At 42.6% G+C, this 22,100-nt stretch overlaps 3 protein-coding genes across 10 annotated transcripts in view; 2 read left to right on the top strand and 1 right to left on the bottom strand.

Annotated features, from left to right (window-relative positions):
- BCLAF1 (BCL2 associated transcription factor 1) overlaps nt 1–5,646 on the top strand; it is a 35,103-nt gene extending 29,457 nt beyond the window's left edge. For 3 of the 6 annotated variants that reach the window (XM_090039910.1, XM_090039891.1, XM_090039928.1), the window contains exons 11-12: nt 1,627–1,773; nt 4,914–5,646. In XM_090039910.1, coding sequence (XP_089896036.1) covers nt 1,627–1,773; nt 4,914–5,153 — 387 coding nt within the window. In that variant the 3' untranslated portion in view covers nt 5,154–5,646. Of the gene's footprint in view, nt 1–1,626; nt 1,774–4,913 lie in introns of those variants that run through there. The other 3 variants (XR_016441423.1, XR_016441422.1, XM_090039901.1) reach the window with 2 other exon arrangements.
- A 139-nt stretch (nt 5,647–5,785) lies between these two features.
- LOC149873166 (armadillo repeat-containing protein 1-like) lies at nt 5,786–19,161 on the bottom strand. 2 transcript variants are annotated; one of them, XM_090039979.1, is made up of 7 exons: nt 19,003–19,161; nt 17,228–17,388; nt 15,087–15,178; nt 11,147–11,336; nt 10,350–10,466; nt 8,753–8,824; nt 5,786–6,753 (listed from the first exon to the last, which is right to left on the bottom strand). In XM_090039979.1, the coding sequence occupies exons 2-7, from the start codon at nt 17,375–17,377 to the stop codon at nt 6,568–6,570; spliced, it is 807 nt and encodes a 268-aa protein (XP_089896105.1). In that variant the 5' UTR covers nt 17,378–17,388; nt 19,003–19,161; the 3' UTR covers nt 5,786–6,567. The 2 variants fall into 2 exon arrangements, with proteins under 2 accessions (XP_089896105.1, XP_089896096.1); XM_090039970.1 differs by having other exon boundaries at nt 11,144–11,336; nt 19,003–19,160.
- The window catches only part of MTFR2 (mitochondrial fission regulator 2), a 22,896-nt gene continuing 19,904 nt past the window's right edge, over nt 19,109–22,100 (top strand). The window contains exon 1 of one of the 2 annotated variants that reach the window (XM_090039948.1): nt 19,109–19,248. The gene's annotated coding sequence lies outside the window, so the exon portion shown is untranslated. The remainder of the gene's footprint in view (nt 19,249–22,100) is intronic. The other variant, XM_090039958.1, reaches the window with a different exon arrangement.

The following is a 22,100-nucleotide window of genomic DNA, read 5'->3' as shown; positions in this document are numbered from 1 at the left end:
ACAGGCCTGTTGCACTTAAATCCAGTTTTCTTTAGGAAACCCTGAGAGAAATTGCTGTTAACACTTTCTGCAAGGCTAACTCCATGCAAAGAAACATTTTTTTCTGAGTATTAATTAACCTTATTTTTAAATATTCTCTTGTGACACAACTTACAGCTTAATGCTTTGAAACTGTTTTACAGTAAACTTACAAGTGAGATGCACAGTTCAGATTTTAGACTTAGGGTTATTTGAACATTTTGTTAACATGCTGTATACCCACGGTCAGCAACCTTTTCTAGCTGCAGATTGAAATGACCCAGCTTGGGACAGAAGCAGGTGGGCAGGTGCTATAGGACCCAGCTATTGCTGCTTCAACCCACAACAGCATGTTGATGAATTCCTACATTTTTGGGCTAGACTCAGTGGCTCTGTGGGCTGAATCTGGCACAGGTTGCCAACCCCTAGTGTATACTATCTTCTTTAAAGTTCATTTAGATTTTTAAATAGACTGACTTGAGAATAAAATAGCTGATTATGGATAACACCATGTTGTAGACAGCCTTATTCCAGAATACATTTATTTGCATATGGAGTTATCCATAAACAAGTTTTCCAGAACAACTTTATTTGCTTTTCCTGAATAATTTCATGTATAGATGAGTCTTTCTTAGGATGTTTTGTTTTTAATTCCCCCAAATCTGCTCTTTTCTTATACTGCTCCAAATCTATTGGTTTCTTCTGTCTGCTTTAGATGTACTTTGCAGGAAAAAACAAACTTGGAACATTATCTTGTAACCTTTCATTGTTACTAACCAAAGACTGCCAAATTTGAAAGTCGTTTGTTTAAGATTAGCAAGTGCTTTGTATTTTTTCCCCAAGAGCACATCATGAGTAAACATATTCTACAAATGCTGTTAAAATATTTAACTAAATAGAATAATTGGCTCAAAGAAAACCTTTAGGTTCAGTTTCTGTTGCCTGAAGGTGGCTGACTGCTACTAAATGTTGTTTCTCTCCACTTGGAGAGATCTTATTTTTGTCTGTGACTAGACTTGTCCTTCTGAGCATGCTCAGACAAATTCCATTATGACCATCTGTGGCGATACTACTCCATCTGGGATAGCATGCTGCTCTGTCTCCAAAATGGTGGTTAGGAAAGAAACAGGTGGACTTGCTTTTTGACAGAATAACCTGTATTTTTAATCCAGTAGCCTAATTAGGGCACTTAACTAGAACTGGAGACGTAGATTTTAACTTCACTGCCCTGTAAAATGCCGTAAACACCAGGCCACCGGTTAGGAAAGGCTAAAGGCACTTTCCCTGTCTAGTGGGGTCTGGCCTGTGCTCCTGGCCCAGTGGCATTTGTGTTTTACATTAAATAGCCATTGAATGAAATGGATAAACACTGTAAATGTTTAAGTACATAAGTAGCACTGATGTCTAAAGATGCCTAAAGATATCTCAGACTGAGTATGGTGTACTTTAAATATTACATGTGAATTTTTCAATGACTGTTATGCAATGATCTATTTTCTTAGGGAAAAAAACAGAATGAGTGTTTTGGTTATAACACAGTACAATTTGAGTGTGTGGTTTGTGGCTATATGTAAATTGATTAAATACATAAACGCTTTGGTTAATCAGTTTCGAATTAGGGGCAGAGGAAGAGCCAGAGGAGGTTTTGCTGGTACAAATACTGGTCCCAGCAACTCAAATACTACTTTTCAAAAGAGACCGAAGGAAGAGGAATGGGATCCTGAATATACCCCAAAAAGCAAGAAATACTTCTTGGTGGGTGCTAGAGAATTTATTATATTATGCATGCATTTTTGTTCTCGCAGCATATTCTATATCCAGTTTTAAGAAGGCTGTCACTTTATGCATGTTGTTTTTGTTATCACTGTCTGTTGTAGCGTCATACTGCTATGAGAGCATCAGGCTTCCAGTAGTGCCAGCTCCAGCATCTTTTTGCTGCAGGAGGGTGGCAATAGCTTGTTTTAAAGGAAGAATATCCCCAAAAAACCATTATTTCCATCCTTCAGATGGAGGAATGACAACATACCAGACTAATGCTTACTGAGAGATGGTGCCTCAGCCCTATCTGAGAGTTCAGTAAAAACAGAAAGCCAGCAGCATATCTAGGATAGACATGGACTGGCTATGGTAGCAGCAGCTCTGCTGCTCTCATTGGAGTATGGAGAAATATGTGCAACTCCTCCATCTTTTGGTCTTTTTCTACCAGCAAAAATGCCCGAAAAACCAAAAAAAACTTGTTAAAATAAGTAATCCAGGATTTTTTTATTTAGCACATTCTGGTTCTGCTTAATAAAGAGAATGTTACATTATCAGTTATTAAGGTGAAGACGCATTTTTCTAAACAATCAAAGTTTGTTCAGTGATATTGTAGTGCATTCATTTAATATGGTATAATCAGAAGTATTATACATGGAATAATTCCAGTAATCATCCTGAAAAGAAACTTTGTACACTGGAATCCAAATATATTGGGTTTAGCTGAGATCTATATTTAGTGTTGTTGCATGCTTATCACATATAACACCGTGTATCAAATAACAGAATCTCCTGGAATACTTGAGCTTTGTTATCCTCAAGAAAAAGAAGAAATTTTGTAATGAAACCTGGCTTTCAGCCTTGGCTCATACTTGGCATAAAGTTGAACTGAAAAATCACTTTAAAAAAAAAAAAAAAAAAGAGCTCCAAATCTGTTTTTTGAAATTTTGTATGTAGTTTCTTGTCCAAAGGTCTTATTTTTATTACGGTTCAGAAGATGTTTACCAAGACATGAATAATATAGGAGTTTACTTGATGCTTTTTTTATAGTCAGGCAGATGATGGAAAACATTTTGTCATTCAGATTTGTACTAAACTGCAATTCAGACAATATTTAGCCAATTTACAATTGAGGGGGAAATTGAATTATTATTAAATTTAAACTATTAAAGCATTATAAGCAATTTTTTAGCTTTATGGATGAATGATTGATGGATGAAAACTGATATTAAAAAATCAGCTTTGTTTAAACTGGATTTTACTTAAATAAAACGCACATTTTTTCCTTAAAAATCTGTAACAAAACATGACAGACAGTAGAAGCCTAAATTTTCCATAATCCATTTAATTTGGATTAAATAGAACCCTACTTTCCATAATCCATTTGGACTGAGTGAAAACAAAAACTGTCAAACAGAATATTAAACTATAATTAATTTTTATAGAATACTCTTGCTGCTGAAGCTTTAGAGAGTCAAATCACTGAATTGCTAAAAGTTGCTAGCTAAATGCAAGGTTTGTTGATATGCCAAATTGATATGAAGCAAAACCTGGATACTTCACTGGATTAGGTTCCCTATCTATATCCACTTGCAAACGTGGTTTTGCAGAACAACTGTGGGTGTACAGAGCCACAGGAAAGAGCTGCCTTGGGACCACCGATTTAAAATCCAACTTGATTGGAGAAGTAGTGCCTTTTAATTGTAAAAGCTGCCCTAAACAGATGACTATCTTGTCCTTAATTCATCTGCAAATTAGGCAGATTGCAAAACGACCAAGATGTGAAGAAACTGTTTGTATTAGCCAGGTACAGAGATAATGTTTTTTTTCTTCTTTTCAGAAGTGGGAGCTGATGAGACATATTCGTTCTGAAATCTGGAAGAACAGTTCACTAGCTACATATAATTTCTTTCATTAATTAGTTTTAAATAAACAGTATTTTGATAAACTTTTTTTAGGTATCTAGAACATAACGTTTTATATTAAATGAAAACAATTTTAATTCTGTTTTTATGAATTTAACAAATCTCATTGTTTTTATCCATTGCAAATTGACGTAATTACATATAAATCATTAGTCAGTTAGCAAATGTCATTCATTCATGACTAAGTAGAAACTGTAGTGTATTGTTGTATTGCTTAAGTCAGTGATTCTCAACCAGGGTGCCTTGAGCCATACAGGGGTGCCATACAATGTTAGCACTTTTAGATGCGTAAAAATGATTCAAAAGAGAAACCCAGAGATTTCAAATAGGAATCTATAATGTTAAAAGCATTCTGACCTGTTGTGGTCTTCCTGAGGTCTTTGCAACAAAAAAATTGCTCTATTATTTTTCTACAGTTAAGAGTGAAAACTAAGAGCCAGCACTTTTCTGAGTGGTGTCTTGAGTCTAACGAGGTTGAGGACTACTGGCTTAAGTACATGCATAGGATGCATTTCTCTGGTTAGCAGAATTTAAAAACAAATGCCAATCTTGAAATAAACAATATATCTGTTGCACAGCAGCACATTTTTAGTGGTTATGAGCCAAAAAACACCAACTTCTGTTTTGGAAAATTACTAAAATGCAAATGCAAAAAGGGAACCAAAGGAACAGCTTTGACCCAGTAACTGAGACTTCTTTTGTATTAAATAAATCATAAAAAACATACTTTGTAGTAAGAGGTAACAGAATTTTGTCTGTTCAGTAATTTCTGACAGGCCCTTGCTTTTACCATACCAGGAGTGAGATCAGCAAATATCATTAAGTAGGGTGGTAAAGCCAGCACTTCCAGAAGTTAGTAAATCTCATTAAGTGATTGGTTTGATATACATCATGATAAATGGGAGTTAGAGTAGTTCTATACATGACAAGCCTCCAATGTAAAACCCTTCATAAATCAAGGAAGTCTTAATTGTTTTTGGAATTTCTGGTTTTTTGTAGTTTTAAATGTGGGGACTATGCCTCCTGCTATGAGCTATAAGATATCAATAATGGAATCTAAACTGCTAAAATATTTCCTGTAAAACTGCATCTTGAGAGAATTTATATAAATTCAACAGTGTGTGTTGAATTTATCATTCCTACGTAATACGGTGTTAAGTACATTAGATATTGTTCATTTAACTTTTTCTTCTTCTTTGTCCCTTTTTAATATAGCATGATGACAGAGATGATGGTGTGGATTATTGGGCTAAAAGAGGAAGAGGTCGTGGCACTTTCCAGCGGGGCAGAGGGCGGTTTAACTTCAAAAAATCAGGTAGCAGTCCAAAGTGGACACATGACAAATACCAAGGGGATGGGCTTGTAGAAGAAGAAGAAGAAACGATGGAAAATAATGAAGAAAAGGACAGACGCAAAGAAGAAAAGGTAGAAAATTCTGGCTTGTCTGTGATTTGATGAATATTTTCTTCCTCACTGTACTCTTTAACTTCAATCTCCTAAAATGAAAACACCTTAATGTAGAGTCAGTAATGGACAGAAAGAATGCAGTAAGATATTATTTCTCTTTTTCCACAGGAGTAATAAGTTTGAAGAATTCCAACTGAAAGATCAGCCCTCACACTATCTACACAGCATTTTTAATAATTTTCTTTTGTTGTCAAATGAATGTAAGCATTTTACTTAAATTTTACTGTTTGAAAGTAGTATAGAACAATTGTTTTGTTTTAAGCCTTTAGAAACCTTGATATAGTAAACTGTATGCTGATGATCGTACAGGTAGAAAGTAAAATATTTGTAACTCAACTTTTAAGAACTTTTACTGTTTGTTATATGCAGTGTAATTCTGTTTTGTCCAAAATATATGGTCAAGTACAACTCTAAAAGTTTTGATTATTCCCCACGTCTGTATTTTATTCTGAAGTAAACTTACAGCTCTGCACACCTAAAATCTTGGAAGAGCATTTATTTTACACATTGGTACTAACTACATTAAAAAATGGGCACTGGAATTTTCCTTTGGTTTAAGGGCTAGTTATAGAACAGAAGTGGCTTCTTGTTACCAAAATAAAAAGTAGTCTTAAGATTGCACTCTATAACCAAGCTGCAGCAGAGACTATTTGAAAATAGTCACTTAATCTTGCCAAAGCAGTCTTAGTGACAGAGTAAAATGGGGACTAACCATATTAACTTCCTGTTTTAATAGTCACAAAAACCTTGCAGTAGATCACATAAGGACTGTTCCCCTTAAGAGCCACTTCTGAGAAAAGGTATATACCACAATCCTTATTCAGGGCTTAATTATTAGCACTGTGATTTAAAGTGTATGTTTTTAGGCCATAGGTGGAAGCCCTCTTTAACTCTGTATTAAATATAGCAATAGTTTGATATTGAATGCAAGGCAAGATACACTTTCACAGACTCACTCACTCAGAGGCATCAGCTTTTGTAGCTTTAGCTTACTTAGTCAGATATAAGTGAAGCTATGAAAGCTTCTCTGAATGAGTTAATCTACAAGGTGCTACCCTGTCTTGTGTTCTGCCTAAGGTCAAACAAACATAGGTAGCTACCTTACTTAAGTGTAATGTTTTTCTGCTCATGTTACTGCTACTGGGGTAATGCCCAATTTTGTTCGTTCAACAACCCAAGCAGTAGTTTAATTTATATACACTAACCAGAAGCACCATCTTGGGGGGGGGGACATGTTCCTGGAATTCTTTCCTAGTTTTATGACAGAAGTAAACCACTAACAAGGAAAATAAAAGCACTACCCCTTGTTTGTTAAGTCCCTGAGCAGTATAATAGATGCTAAATGGCTCCTTCACAACTACACAATCAGAAATGTTTTGAATAACTTCTGCTGACTCATGAGTCACCAATAGAAAGCTTTGGTCAAGAAATGTGTGGCACTATTGATCCAGCTACTCTTTGCGTCAGTCTTTATTCCAGTTCGCAAAACTGCTTTTTCAGATTCTTCATGCAGACTTTCCTCTTCAGGTAAGTAGTCTGGCAAGTGAGATTGCTGAAGCACACTTGCAGTCTTAAGTGGAACAATAATCTGAAAATAAAAAAAAGAAAAAAGAAAAAAAAGAATTTGCACCTTGCTGTACTGAAACTTGAATGCATTTAGCATACAACTTTTTTTAAAAATTTCGATAAGGAAGGCTGAAACACTGCCCCTTCTTAGATACAGGCTAGAAAATGAGTATCACCACAATTACTTCTAGGGTTTAATTAACAAATCTGAGGCAAGTGCCTACATTTTATAGGCCAGTGGTTCTTAACCTTTTCAGACTTAAGGCACCTCTCCATAACTTGTCAAAATTTAGTGGTACCTCATGAAGTTATTACAGTGGGTTAAAAAAAGACTTGACACCTTTTTTTAATCAAACCACAAAAATGCACATGAATAACCGATATAATTAATGAGACAGTGAGGCTGGTGGTTCTTGCAAATATCTTGAATTTGTGGATGAATTAAAGAGACTCGTTTCCTCTTCCACTGAAAGTTGCCTTTCCCCTCATATTTTGATTGTTAAAGCAAAAAAAAAACCCAACTCACATATGATGTTGAAAATTACAACAATATTTTTACAGCTCATTTTGAAATGTTGGAATATTGCTTGGTTAGTTAAACCCAGAAGTGATTGAAAAGATACTGCACCATATTTCAGTCTTAGGGTCTGATCACTATGCTTATCAGCAAGTTCTTCCTGAATCCCGATTCTTGGTGTTTCCGTAAACAGCTTTCTAACCCAGCATACTCTGTAACATCCAAATCTGGGAAACATTTTTGAATCTTCTAGCAATTCCAACTCATCCAATATCAGTAGCAAGGCTTCTATATTATTTGATGCACCTCTGGGGGGGAACATTTCTGGTTCTCAGACATTAGGTTGAGCCTTCCAGATCTGAATCTTATCTGGATCCCTGAATCTGACCTGAGTCTTATCTGGATCCCTGGTAGTCAGATAAGTTAAGGCTAAGCTTTATCAGAAGGAGTGGAAATATCTTCATTTGGACATTGCATGCTGGTATTCAGTTTACTCAAATACAGAAATGTGCCAGCAAGATATGCTAGTTTTTAGAGCACCAGCTATGACTGCTCAACAGATCATAGAAATCAGATGGATGTTTGTGTGTAAAAAATTGTTAACACTTCCTTCTCCAACTTTGTAAACTTGGGATAAAACCTTGCCCCTTGATAACCATCTTACTCCTTTGTGCAACATGATACTGGTACATTCAGATTTCCATTGTCTTGCACAATCTTGAAAAAACAAAAGATTTTAGTGGCCTTTTAATGTAATTGACCGCTTTTACTGTGCGCACATACTTTTTACAATTCCTGGATATATTTTTTCACTACAAGAGTGTCTCAGTGAAGGATGCAGTAGGCACGTCTACAGGTGCATTGATATGCCATAATTATGGCGCACATTAAGTTAAGTATCTGTAATAAGAACTAAATGCGTTTTAATTGGTGCTACTGCACAGTATTGCTGGCGCAGGTCTTTTCGGTGACATGAATACACAGTAGGCTAATTCTGTTGTGCATTAGTGCAGCTTTTGCTGGGACACACTAATTCACAGTAGAATTAATCTGCTTGTAGCATCTCATGTAGACGCACCAGTGAGCTGTAACACCACTTGGATTCTGTTTCTTCATGGTTGAAACAAATCCCCATACTGACCCAAACATAGTAGGAACACTGCAAACACCTACACAGGATTTCCAGGAGGATAAACCCAAAGATTTCAAATATGAATCTACTGTCAAGAACACCCTAACCTCTTGTAGTGGCGCTGAGTTCTTGATAGTAAAAGAATTGCTTTATTTCTCTATCATCAACCAAATGAGTAAAAGCTAGGAGTGGGCATTTCTTACTTATCTGTTGATTTATCTACCCAAAGAGGGAAGGTAATAGCCATTTCAACTTTTTTCTCACCTTTTTTTCAGTATTGGAAGTCTCCTAATGGTATCATTGGACAGTGAAATTTTATCAATTTGTGAGTTTAGCAATAGAATGTCTGCTTAAAGAATTAGGTAGCCTTACCTCTTTTCCAGATTCACTTCTAATCAGTTGTGCTTCTAATACTTTTGTTGCAGCAATAGCAGAAGCTAGGGTCTAAAATAAGAGGTTTATTGTTTTAAACATAAGAGTGTAAGAACATGAGAAGTGCCATGCCAGGTGAGACCAATGATCCATCTAGCTCAGTATCCTGTCCCCAGCAGGGGCAAGAATGGATGTTTTAAAGAGAAAGCATTGCACTGGGTATATCTAGAGTGATCTGTCCCCTGTTCATTACCCACCCTAGCATCCAAAATACATAATTATAACACAGCAAATTTACTGCTAAAGATGCAACTTTGGAATACTGTTAAGGCAAAGGAAGTTGCAATTCATTGAACAGTACTTCCAATCAGAGATGACCCGAGCAGGGTGTGGGGTCCAGGGCAAATTAGCTTGTGTGGGACACTCCCCCAGACGCAAGGAAACAGGCAGCAGATTCAGTGGCAAGTGCACAAATGTAGGGGGGCATATGGCCCCCCATTACTCCCACCCCTGTGTACTGCAAGGAGCTGGCCCCTGGTGGCTTTGCCTTGCTCCTTCAACTGGGTCCTGCAGCTATGCATTCTTGCCCTGGCTGGGCAGCACCCCTAGCCCCCAACACTCCCTCACCTTGGCTACTGATGCTGCCTCAATCTGCCCCCCTCTTTCCCCACCATGACTTACCTGAGGGAGCTGCTCTCCCTCGCTGCCCAGGGCCTGTACTCTCAGCCATGTACATTCGAGTATGCACGCATGTATGTGATACCCCCTGTGTCCCGCTCCCCCCAGCCTCTTGCAAGCTGGAACTCTGCCAGCCTGCAAGGGGAAACCTGTAGTTTTCCATGTTTTTTCCTTTAAAGGAGAAAATCTGCATTTTTCTGCAGTAGATGGAAAATCTGGATCCCTGGTAGATCTCCAATCTTTTTTCCTTACTATAGCAAAATAGCTCAATAATTTACCCTCCACCCCACAATCAATTTGTTGGAAAGTAATAGCCCTTGGTTGTACATGCTCTTTGATCAGGTACAGCTATTATCTATATACCCAAGATGTTAAATGCAGTATATGCTTTTAAAATGTGACCCTGAAGGATACAAAATGTTACTCTGAAGAGTGTATGCTTAGGGAAAGCGAAGCAGCAACTTGGCTAACAAGGCATTTACTTAATTCCTTACTGGCTTCAGTTAAGGTTAAAAAAAAATATATATAATGTGTGGTCAAACAAGGCTGTTTTAGGTTTTCTTGTTTCACAGAACCTCAAAAAAAAAAAAAAAGGTATGCCAACTGCTTATTACACATTCTTACAATGCATCTAGTTGACCTCTGTAGCATCAGTCAACTTACTGGCTGCAATGGTAGCAACTACAGTTAAATGGTATCTAACTTTGATAATGCAAAAAGGGGAAAAAAAACAGAAAAACAAGGTGATTCCACTTCTCATAGCTCTTGGCAGCAGTGTCTGAAATCTCACAATTAAGAATTGTTGGTTCAGAGCTTTAGAAGCAGTACAGGAATACTGGAACTAATGTTGTTCCAAGTGCAAATTAAGCTTCTAGTGTGTTAGTGCTGCAGTATTTTTCAGAAATTAATTTGACCTTACCTCTGTTTCAAGATCTGATTTTACACGTACAGTGCATCTTCTGAGAGCTGACTGAAATGTAAAGCTGATTACTCCTTTGACTTTTAACAGTGCTTCCTCACACAGATTTTTGGTACGCTAGATTAAAAAGAGTCAAAGGATGAGTGAAAACACACCAGTTGGAATTTAACTATTAACTCAATGTCAAACCAACATTGAAAGCAGTAGGACCAAGCCTATTTAGTTTACATGCTTTCAGTTGTGACTGGGTACACTAATCCTAAAATAGGTTAGTAATACTAGCCCAGTGGGCTGCTTAGGTATTTGGTATCATTTATTGTACTATAGTAGTGACTACAGGACCTAATTTAAACTGGATTATATGAGGTTTCTGAAACCTGGATTGGAAAAATGAAGCATTAATCTAGTTCTAATGAAATGGAGGCACAAACTGGTTTGCCCAAATTTGTAAAGAAAATCTGATAAAAATGGAAATGAAACCCAGTCTCCTGAATTCCAACCCACTGCCATAATATCCTTTCTCTAAGGATTAGGTAACAGACTTTCCCCTTTAACCTTATGAGGAGTATCAGTGCAGTTGCCCAAAATCAGCATGAAGGAAGTAATCCTAGATTACATAGCAACGGGAAGGTCATTGCCATGACTTTGTGCTGACATTATGATGGAGACTGCAGTTCACATGGTTTAGGAGAAGCCACATGAGGAACAATTCAACTAAACAAAAGTATGGATATTATAACCTTAAGTATTTACAGCTTGGGTCAGAAGATGCTGAATAACATATAGGATCCTACCACATTATCTAGTCCTTCAATGTGAAGAGTAATGGTCTTTGCTGTCTTGTTGGAGTTGTTAAGAAAAAACTCTGCTTTGAACTTGTTATCAAATACTTGTGGAGTACATCGTGTATTGGTGATATAAAAAGATGTATTCAGTGCATTCTGTACTTCTCTTGCTAGAAGCTGAAGACTGCCATTGATGTCATGTCTACAGGGAAAAACAACAATTGGGAGGAAAAAAATGTATTTGGTTTCTTTCTTCCTATAGCCCATTTGTAACTATACTTATTCTATGGACAAATATACATTTATAATAGCTTCAAAAAAAGGAGCTGATGCTGCTCCAGTGGGTACTATAATTGTTAGATGTACATGACCCTGTTGCGATGCAAGTGAGCTAAATCACTCTAGCTTTGATCTTGGATGCAGCTGGGTTAAAAGTTGGAGTGATTTTATTTTTCTAGATACACCTGCACACTCTGGATCAGCAGTTCTGTCACACCTTTTAAAACTGCTACAATGGTAGAGAGTATGTAGATGGAATTACTAGTGGCTCATGAGCTAAACTCACTTCTCTAGCTGTATAATTTAGAAATAACCATTGAAGTTTTTATTCACTACAGAAACAAGTAGGATTACTCAGACTTCTCAAGGTGTCCCTTTAGCACTTGTTTGATCTTCAAATTTCCAGTCGTCCTGACTCCCAAAAGCAAGTTGGGTGGCTTTATGCAATTCTCTTGCTTATAGGGGGCTTTTCTGTCAATGCTTTACATCTCAAGCTCTACTTCATGAAATGCAGCCACTTCGAGAATTGCATGTTCCCCAAACCAGGAAACCATAAATTGTTCTGCTGGTACTCTTCCCCCTAGCCAGGAGGAATGTTCATGCTTTTTCTGTTTGTTTTTTGTCATTCCCAGAAGTAGCCTTTCATATAATGTACTGGAGTTGATAACAGCCTTGGTAACTACCAGTTCTTCATAGTTTCATAGTTTCTAGGGTCGGAAGGGACCTGAGCAGATCATCTAGTCCGACCCCCCGCCATGGCAGGAAAGAATGCTGGGGTCAAACGACCCCAGCAAGATGTTCATCTAACCTCCTCTTAAACACCCCCAGGGTAGGAGCCTGCACCACTTCTCTTGGAAGTTGGTTCCAGACCCTAGCCACCCTGACCGTGAAGTAGCGCCTCCTGATATCTAACCTAAACTACCCTCTGCCAGCTTGTGACCGTTATTCCTGGTCACTCCTGGCTGTGCTCAGGGGAGCAGGGACTCCCCCAATGCCTGCTGATTCCCCCCCTGACTATAACAGGCCACAAGATCCCCCCTCAGCCTTCTCTTTTGGAGGCTGAACAGGTTCAGGTCCCGTAGCCTCTCCTCATAGGGCCTGCCCTGTTGCCCTGTTGATCATACGAGTGGCCCTCCTCTGGACCCTCTCCATGCTGTGGACGTCCCTCTTCAAGTGTGGTGTCCAGAACTAGACGCAGTACTCCAGCTGCGGCCTGACCAGTGCTGCATAGAGGGGGAGGATCACCTCTTTGGACCTGCTCGAGATGCATCTGTGGATGCATGACAAGGTGAGGTTGGCCTTCCTAACTGCCTCCCCACACTGCTGGCCCATGTTCATCTTGGAGTCAGTGATGACCCCCAGATCCTTTTCCGCCTCCGTGCTGACAAGAGGGGAGTTCCCTAACCTGTAGGTATGGTGCTGGTTGTTCCTCCCCAGGTGCATCACCTTGCACTTGTCTGTGTTGAAACCCATCCTATTCTCGTCTGCCCACCCTTGTAACCTGTCCAGGTCTGATTGTAGCCTGTTGCATCCTTCCAGTGTGCCCATATCCCCCCACATCTTAGTGTCATCAGCAAATTTGAACAGGGTGCTTTTTACCCCCTCATCCAAATCACTGATGAAGATGTTGAACAGTGCGGGCCCGAGGACCGAGCCCTGCGGAACCCCACTGCCCAGTCCTTCCAGGTTGAGAAGGACCCATCCACTACCACCCTCTGGGTGTGGCCCTCCAGCCAGTTGTTGGCCCATTTGCCTGTGTGGGTGTCTACATCACAGCCCCCCCAGTTTCTTAATGAGAACGGGGTGAGAGACAGTGTCAAAAGCCTTCCGGAAGTCCAGGAAGACTATATCCACTGCTACCCCTGCATCTGGTGATCTGATCGTAAAAGGCCACCAGGTTGGTCTGACAGGACCTGCCACTGATGAACCCATGTTGGTTGCCCCTAAGCATGCAGTCCCCTGCTAGCCCCTCCTGGATGTGTGCCAGCATAATTTTCTCAAACAGCTTGCCTAGGATCTAGGTAAGACTAACTGGCCTATAGTTTCCCGGGTCCTCCTTCCTGCCTTTTTTGAAGATGGGGACCACGTTGGCCCTCTTCCAGTCCTCTGGTACCTCACCAAAGCACCACGAGTGCTCGTAAAGTTGTGCCAGGGGACTTGCAATGACCTCGGCCAGTTCCTTTAGAACTCTAGGGTGGAGATCATCCGGACTGGCTGACTTGAATACGTCCAACCCCTCCAGAAGCCCCCTAACTAAATCCTTGCTAACCTGTGGCCCAGGTGTGCCTCCACCAGGGCCCGAGGGGGGGCCCAGCAGGGAGGTGGCTGTTTTGGTCTCTACTTAGGAAGACGGAGGCAAAGAAATCGTTAAACATGTTAGCTTTGCCATCTGGTGTGACGACCAAATTTCCCAACGCATCCTGCAAGGGCCCCACATTATCCGGGACCTTCTTTTTACCCCCTATGTATTTAATTGTAATCTTACTGTCCTTAATCTGGGAAGCTAGTCCCAGTTCCATCTCTGCCTTGGTCTTCCTAATTGCCCCCCTACATCCCTGAGCAACTGCAGAATAGTCCTCCCTGGTGATGACCCCTTCTTTCCATTGGGTGTAAGCCCCCTTTTTAGCAAGGAGACATTCCCGGATGCTTTTGGTGAGCCATGGAGGCTTGCGTGCTCTCCTGCTCCCTTTGATCCTCATTGGGATTACCTTCCTTTGGGCTTGGAGGATCGTCTCCTTGGACACCTGGATCCCCTCCCCTCCGGGACCTCAGCGCTCCTCCAAGTGTCCTCCTTAGCTCGTTGAAGTTTGCCCTCCTAAAATCTAGGGCCGCTGCTTTAAATCTAGGGCCACTGTCTTTCACACAGCGAAGTGAAGTGAAGGCTGTCTTTCACTTTAACTGGTACCCACAGCTTCTTGAGTATAGTTTTTATCATAATTCTACATTTTGGTCTGTTCTGTTTTCTAGGACCAACAGCATATTCACAGAAACAGGAGGCAGTACACTGGCTACTCCCAATGCCTTTTGCCACTTGCTTCGGTATATGAAGTCAACTATAATACTGCTATATACACCACATCTTGAGTGCCTCCCCTCTTCCTTCTAAAGCTGGTCTACTATTCCTTTTCTTGGTTCCTAATCCAATCTTCCTTGAGAAAAAGGACCAGGAAAAAGACTGATGTATTTCCTTCAATTTTTCAAACATTGAGGCTAAGTGATATTGCAAACTAATGTCCTATGGTTTCCAGCACTTTTTACATTTCCAATGGATAGTAAAAAAAATGTGCCTCACAAATTCAAAGACTAAAAGCAGCATGAACTAGCTAGTTCTTAAATGCACCTGAACAGATTTCCTGGAAAGGGACCAGGGCCTACTAACCCATCTCTTAACAGTTCATAACTAACTGCATTTGAAATCCTATTTTACTACCAACACCCTCATTTAAGGAGTCCTTCCTTTCCCTGTGTCAGTTCTACAAGTTACTTCTTAACAGACATTTTCCTTTAAGTTTTTCAAACCAGTGTTATTTACAGACTGATAAAAGCCTACTGCACGTTAGCAACAACACTTTAAACTGATGAGAAACTATTAAACATAAAGCCAGTGGTCTCTGAAATCTTTGCAACTCAACCCACTTAAACAGTTGACAAACTGACACCAATTAAAATTTACCTTTTCTGCAATTCCTCTAGCTTCCACATTATATCTGGTTCCTTTGTCACAATTTCACAGTTGGAAGGACATTCTGAAAGATACTGAAGTGCCTGCAAAAGGGGGAAATCATTTAAAAATAGATGGCTTTCAGTCAAGATCTGATATGTAACAGTGGCAACATGAACTGTGCTAACTGTTCTTTATAGCATGAAATTGGAAGATCCAGTTAGCCTGTAGCTCTGCCACCTTGGAAATTAAGTTCCACTAACCAACTAGGAACATGCTTTTGCAGGAGGTCAAGTCTTTTACAACGTTCTTGTTCAAACATTAGATCAAATAAGCTTCACAAAGCTTGAGGGCTCTACTGAATCTCTTCAATGTGTACCTGTAAAATTAAGAACCTGATCTGTTTCCCAGCGATTCGTTTCTCATCCAAGATCTTAATAGTAGGTAAGAATCAAAATAGAGGATATTCAATATGACAAATGTCTTAGTGACTAATGGACACAAGTTAAACAAGTGATTCTTAGCATAACAATGGTGGAAATATCACTGTTGGTCCCCTTTGAGCAAAACGCAGGAAAAAGTTGTGCGTGGAATTAGAGACAATATATTGGCTCAGTGAGCATGGAAAAAATCTAAAATGAGACAAAAAGACATACAAAAAACTAGAACTCTTGGTTCCAAAATGATACCTTTTATTAGACCAACTGGAAAATGGCAAGAAAATTGTCCTTTTCTGCAAGCTTTCGGGATCAAAGTCAGGCTCTGGGAAAAGTGTAGATGGTACAAGATGTTAAAAGGTCCCCATAGGTAGGAAATAAACTTCATTCTTGCACAGAGGGGGGGCTGCAGGTGGAAGTCTGTCCCTCTGGGTCCATGAGTGTCTTTGTGAGCTGTGTTGAGTAGCTCTTTGATGTGTTGATCAGGTAGAATTCCTTCCCTGGTGGTGTCAGATGGCAGGCAGGGAGGCAAAAATACTTCCTTGTTGTTCTGCAATGAAGTTTAAAATCCAAAATCGGCTGAAATTACCATCTTGTACCATCTACGCTTTCCCCTGACAAAGGGACTTCAATCCCAAAAGCTTGCAGACAAGAACAATTTTCTTGCCATTTTCCAGTTGGTCTAATAAAAGGTATCATTTTGGAACCAAGAGTTCTTGTTTTTTGTATGTCTTTTTGTCTCAGACCAACACGGTTACCAAGTACACCCCTCAAACAAGACAACACTTCTACAAAATGACCTGCAAGTTACAGGTACCACCACTGATATAGATCCTTATATTTTTATCCCAGTACAATTGCATCTATTAACCATGTAGACTTTTTTTACTATTTGTGGATTGTTTGGGTGACTAGCTAGCAGTGCTTTTAATAGGGCCAGTCAAATTGCAACTGTTTAAAAAATGTTTACTTAGTACAGGTAACATTTTAACATTGCTAAAAAAGGCCTCTTCAGTTTGCTTTTATTTTCCAGAGGAGATCATCAGGAAAAGCAGCACAAGCACTTGAAATACAAGACACTGGAGGGGGAAATTACAAGTGTACACCAGTAACTACCATGGAATCTGAACCTGATTGAAGTAGTATGATCTCTAACTAGATTGGTCTTTTAAAAGTCCATCTAAATAGGATATCTTAAAGAGACCCTGGCAGCTCAAACCAGCCTTCTTACAACCTTGGCTTTGCAGGTTTCAGAAGTAGTTTGAATAGAGGAATCTAACCTCTTGTTAAAAGACATCATAGTTAATACACACCTTGTGTGACTTGAGGTGATATGCTCTTAGAATCAGAAGACACTGTGTTTTCCCAGGAAGTTTTAAATCTGCTGCTCTTATGAATAAAACTATAAGGTTGTAGTGAGGCCTAGTGTTCTCTTGCAGCACTGCACTGTGCTATTTTTAGCTGACATTTACTAGATCAGCTCCATTACCAAAAGTGTGTGTAGTTTTTTGTTTTGTTTTTTTTCAGAGCAGGATTCAAACTCTATGAAAACAGGAAAGGAGCACTCCTCTACCTAAGAGAGGCTCTAAGCTTCTTACATTTTTCACTCCTTCGGTCAGGCAGGATTTACATTTGATTACAGGATTAACAGTTTACTAAATATTGGGATTGATTTGAATTAAAGAAACCAAGAGTTTTAACAAAAGCAAGAATTACCTGAAGAGCTAAATATACAACTTCTGTGTTAGGATGGTCCAGAAACAGGATGAGGCCAGAAAGACATCCTTTGTCTTTCACAATTGTTTCTCTATTCCCTGGGTCTGAAGACAGATTCCTCAATTGGTTTGCTACAGCCAGAGCATCCATTCTTGTGGTAGCTGTAAGAGGGACAATATTTCCTACTACAGTTAACAGGAACCAATTTTTAATGCTTTTTGTGAGTGCATAGAATATGAAAGCATCCTCAAACAAAGCTATTGCTTCCTTTGTCTTAAGTACATAATAGAATAGGGGTGGGTAAAACATGGCCTGTAGGCTGGCTCTGGCCTACAGAGGGACTGCAGCTATCACTGGTGCTCAGGTGCTGTCTGGCCCATAGCATATCCCACTGTCCCTGGGGTGCAGTGAGGCTAGCACAGCTCTGCAGCTGGACTCCAGTTCTATGCAGCAGCTTCTTCTGGCTCTTGTTGGCCCCAGCTCCAGCCCTAAGACAACTAGCAGGGACACATGCCTGCAGCCCTGGCACTGGCCTCAGCCTACTCTGGACTCACCCTGGCTAGAGCAGATCAGCTCTGGACCAGCTGAGACCTGAGTAGGGTGAGTCCAGAGCCAGTTGCTGCTGGGCACTAGTGGTGGGAAGGAGCTGCAGGGCATATGGGCTCTGGGAGGGCGGAGGGGATGTGCAGACCAGCCTGCAGCAGCTCCCAGAAACTGGCTCTTGGGCTCAAATAATTCCTGGCCCCTGTAAAAGAACTAAGGATCCTGCTATACATTCAAATTAAAGCTGGATAGGAACCAGCTCTTAGAGTTGGTACACATTTTCAGGCACTCACTTTAAAGCCACTTGGCTCTTTTCAGACCTGGACAGTCATTTTTATTGTGAGATAATTACTTTGCATGTGTGACTGGTCTAAATTTATTGTATGAACAACCAGGTCATCGCATCATATACATGACACACAGCAGGGGCCTAAGACTTCAAACTTTCAACCTGACCCTTAACATGACAGAAATCCTTGAAACCAGAAGTGGCGGTCAGCTGGACACAGGTGAAACCAAGTGTGCAGAGCATCAAGCTATACTTGGCTTCTAGAGACTGCACCTACACCACAGCTTGCATTTGGGAAGCCAGGTGCAGAACTGTCCTCTGCAGGCTGCGCCACACATCGTTTATTCATGGATGGTTTAGGCAAGCCATGCACAATCTTTGAAAAAACGACTGTGCTCAGCAATCAGGACAAGGGTTACCACATGTCCAGCTGTTCCCAGACACTTTGGGGCCTCCCATCTTTAACCTGGTGGTTTTTTTGAAATATCAACAAACATCTGGGATTTTGCTTTGCTCGGCATCCAGGTTTTTCCTGGTGGAAGCATGGTGCCCAGGCATCGGGGCTGCTGCAGAGAAGGAGACAACTGCCCCTCTGGGGGGGCGCCTTTGGGAGACACGCTAGGGTGGGTGCCTGGGCTTACAAGGGTGGAACAGCCTGGAGGCACTGCAGGACTCGGGGGAGCAGGTCGAACGAAAGGCACAGGTAGGGCTGGGGGGGGACTGTGGTTTGAGAGTGAGGGACAGGGATAGGGCACAGGCATGTCAGTGCCCTCTCCCCAAGTGTCCTCGTATTTGAAAGGAAACATGGCAGGAGCATTCTGCCTTCTGCAATCCATCTCGCTCTCTCGTGCACACACACACGCGTACCCCCGGGGTCTGGCCGGGGCGCTGCTCACCCCCCACGCCTCCCCACGCGGCTCCAGCTGACGTTAGCGAGACTCACCCCAGACCCCGAGTTCGAACGCAGCCAGCTCCCGTCAGCTACCGCGCTCGCTGCTTCCCGATTGGGCGATGCTTGGGGCCCGCCCTTTGTGACATTGCCCAATCAGTTTGGCGCAGCGCCGCTTCGAATTTGGTGCCCCCAGTCGCCTGGCCGAGGGGTGGGGGAGTTTGCAGCCGCTCGCGAACCCCGGGGGCCCGAGCCCGAGCTCGAGCCCGAGGAGGGGGCTCCCGCGGGCCACGCGCACAGGTGAAGCCCCCGGCGCGCGGCGTGACGTAGGGCGGGGCGGGTGGCGCGGGGAGCCCGGGCTTTGCGGGTGCGTGGCGCGGCGCGGCGGTTAATTCCAATGAGCCGCGGGGGCTTCTTGTCTCGCAGCGCCTGGCGCCTGCGTATGCCCTGGGCTCCGCGCAGCTACTTCCCGTCCGCTGTACCATAATTATCCAACCAAGTGATTTGTCCGATCATTTCAACCCTGGAATGGCGTATGATAGTTAACGCCGCAGGGGTCAAAATGTCCCCTCAGCCAGGAAATAAAAACCAGAAAAAACAAACCAAAAAAAAGCGAGCTTGCAAATAAAGAATTGTTTTGCAACTATCTAATAATAATAGGTGTCACCTCTATCCCACTGACTGCCTTTGCTTTTTAGACCAACACGTCTATAACCTTTATCCCCAAAACACAGTAATTTTTGAGGCAGTTAACTGGTGCAGCCAAACCCAAACCGCTCTTAAGGGGTGTTAACTGGTTTGCTGTTGGCACTTCCTAATGATTGCTTGCCTTGAAATAAAGAAATGCTTCAATTTGGACCCAGTTCTCACTTGCTGGCTGGAGAGTTAAAGTGAGGAATATAGGGTAAATAAGAAGACCACTTATTTGCAAACTTCCTTTTTTTTAGCGTGCAATAGGTTTTTTTCCGAAAATATGATAGTTTGAGCTTCCTGTATGACTATTTTGTATTTAAGATTTGGCAATGCAGGCCTGTGTCCCTAGCCTGGTAGCCCCTGGGAAGGGTAGGAGCTGTCCTAGGCAGCAGCCCATTGCATCAAACAGGCCGTGGTTGAGGAAAGCAGATGAGAAGCTGAAAGTGCCAGTCTCCACAGGGGTGAACGGGTCTGCCCTTGTGCCTGTTGCTAGTAGCCCGAAGCAACAGCTGTCTCCGCAGGCAGTGCTGTTTCATAGCAGGACGCCACACCAGAGCTGCCCACACTCTCTTGCTGCTCCTGGGTTTGAGGGGCCTGGTCCTGAGCCTCACAAGCATGCATGCAAACAGTCAGGCCCTTCAAGCCTGGGGAGCACCTTCTTGGCCGCACCCCCTCAGCTATCTATCTCCGGGGCATTGTCCTGCATGTTGATGTTGTGGGACGAGGGGCAGCCACCCCCTCCCCACCCCCCACTTCTAGAGACGTGCCCCTGGCAACCTGTGGTGGGGTTCCCAGAGATCGCTGGGGGCATGTCTCAGCGAGTACGAAACCCTGGCGTTCCTGTTCCCTGCTTCTGGAGGCATGTCCCGGAGATCCCAGGGAGCATCTGTGGAAGTGGGGAAAGCAGGGCACTCTGGTGTAGTCTCTGCCAATGGGCGGATTGGAGGTCTCTGCCTTGGGACTACACTGGAGTGTCCTGGCTTTTCCTCCTTCCAGACATGGTCCCCAAAGATTTCCAGGACACATCTCTGGAAGCAAGGAAAGTCTGGGTTTCCTGATCATTGAGAGATTCCCCTGGCTATTTCTGGGAGCCCTGGACATTGCCAAGTGTGTGTCTCAGGAAGTGGAATGCACACGCCAGTGGCAGCCGGTCAATAGGGGGCGGTTGATTGCTGCCCCACCAGTTTCAAAATGACATGATTAAAGATGTCATGATTATGCTGGTCCAGTCTCCTAGGCATATGTGCAGTAAGGCATATCCTTACTGCTCCAGTGGTGCGTGAGCAGTGGAAACACTTGACCAGTTTGAATGGATTGTAATGGCTTAGGCAGGCAGTGGGGCACCTGTACTGACACCCCAGTCCAGGTAAAGAGCTGTTGGGAAGAAGGCGGAAAGACAGGGGGCACCATGTACAGAGACATGCACTGGCCCCAGGCAGCCTGCAGAGCAGTTCCAGCCGGTAAGTGGAGGACTGAGGCCCCTGTTGGGAGAGAGCAGGGCAGGGCTGAGAGGCTGCTGCCCAGCCAGGTGGGGCTTGGGGCTGTGGCCACAATGCGTGGATATAGAGCCCCAGCGAGGACCAGGATGGGGCTGCGGGTGGGTCATCCGGGGGTGGGGGTGGGCCGGTTCCTTGCTGCTGTGCACACTCCTGCGCCCCTTCCCCGCCTCCAGATCTGTACCTGGGGCAGGCGCAGGCTGCTGGTTCGAGTTCCCATCCTGCTTCCCTCAGGGCTTCTGGAGCCAGCGGGTGCAACCTGGCGTGACTGGGCATAGTGGGGCCACACAGCGATTCCCTGCTGCTTCTCACCCCCTTCCCTGCCCAGGCGATCCGCCTGCTGCACCTGTTGCTGCTTTGAGGAGCACAGCCCTGCAGCACTGCCCTCATTGCCTTCATAGATTATAGATAGATTCATAGATTATAGAATTGGAAGGGACCCAATGGATCATCGAGTCCGACCTCCTGCCCTTGGCAGGAAAGAGGACCGAGTTCAGATGACCCCAGCCAGGTGATTGTCAAGCCTCCTCTTGAAGACCTCCAAGTTAGGTGACAGCACCACCTCTCTTGGAAGCCCATTCCAGACTCTGGCCACCCTTATTGTAAAACATTTCTTTCTAATGTCTAACCTAAATCTACTCCCCACTAGTTTGTACCCATTATTCCTAGTTACTCCCTGGAAGACAGCACATCCCCAATTCCCTGCTGTCCTCCCCTGATAAATTTATAGGCGGCCACAAGGTCACCCCCAGCCGGCTTTTATATGGGCTGAAGAGATCCAGATCTCTCAACCTCTCCTTATAGGGTCTTTCACGGAGACCACTAATCATGCAAGTGGCCCTCCTCTGAACCCTTTCCAGATCCTCCGTGTCCTTTTTGCAATGCGGCGCCCAAAACTGGACGTAGTACTCCAACTGCAGCTTGACTAGTGCCACATAGAGGGGGAGCATCACCTCCCTCCAT

The sequence above is a fragment of the Crocodylus siamensis genome, chromosome 1 (assembly GCF_052110815.1).
Source record: "Crocodylus siamensis isolate JL-2025a chromosome 1, ASM5211081v1, whole genome shotgun sequence".
NCBI classification, from domain to species: Eukaryota; Metazoa; Chordata; order Crocodylia; family Crocodylidae; genus Crocodylus; species Crocodylus siamensis.
The sequence above is the reverse complement of the archived record's forward strand: the minus strand, read 5'-3'. Positions and strand labels throughout refer to the sequence as shown.

Coding starts and splice junctions, on each gene's coding strand:
- LOC149873166 (XM_090039970.1), bottom strand. CDS start 17,377: ATGGATGCTCTGGCTGTAGCAAACCAATTGAGGAATCTGTCTTCAGAC. Junction 11,337..15,086: donor CTAGAGGAATTGCAGAAAAG/GTAAATTTTAAT, acceptor TTTTCCCTGTAG/ACATGACATCAATGGCAGTC. Junction 10,467..11,143: donor TTGAAGGACTAGATAATGTG/GTAGGATCCTAT, acceptor TTTTTAATCTAG/CGTACCAAAAATCTGTGTGA.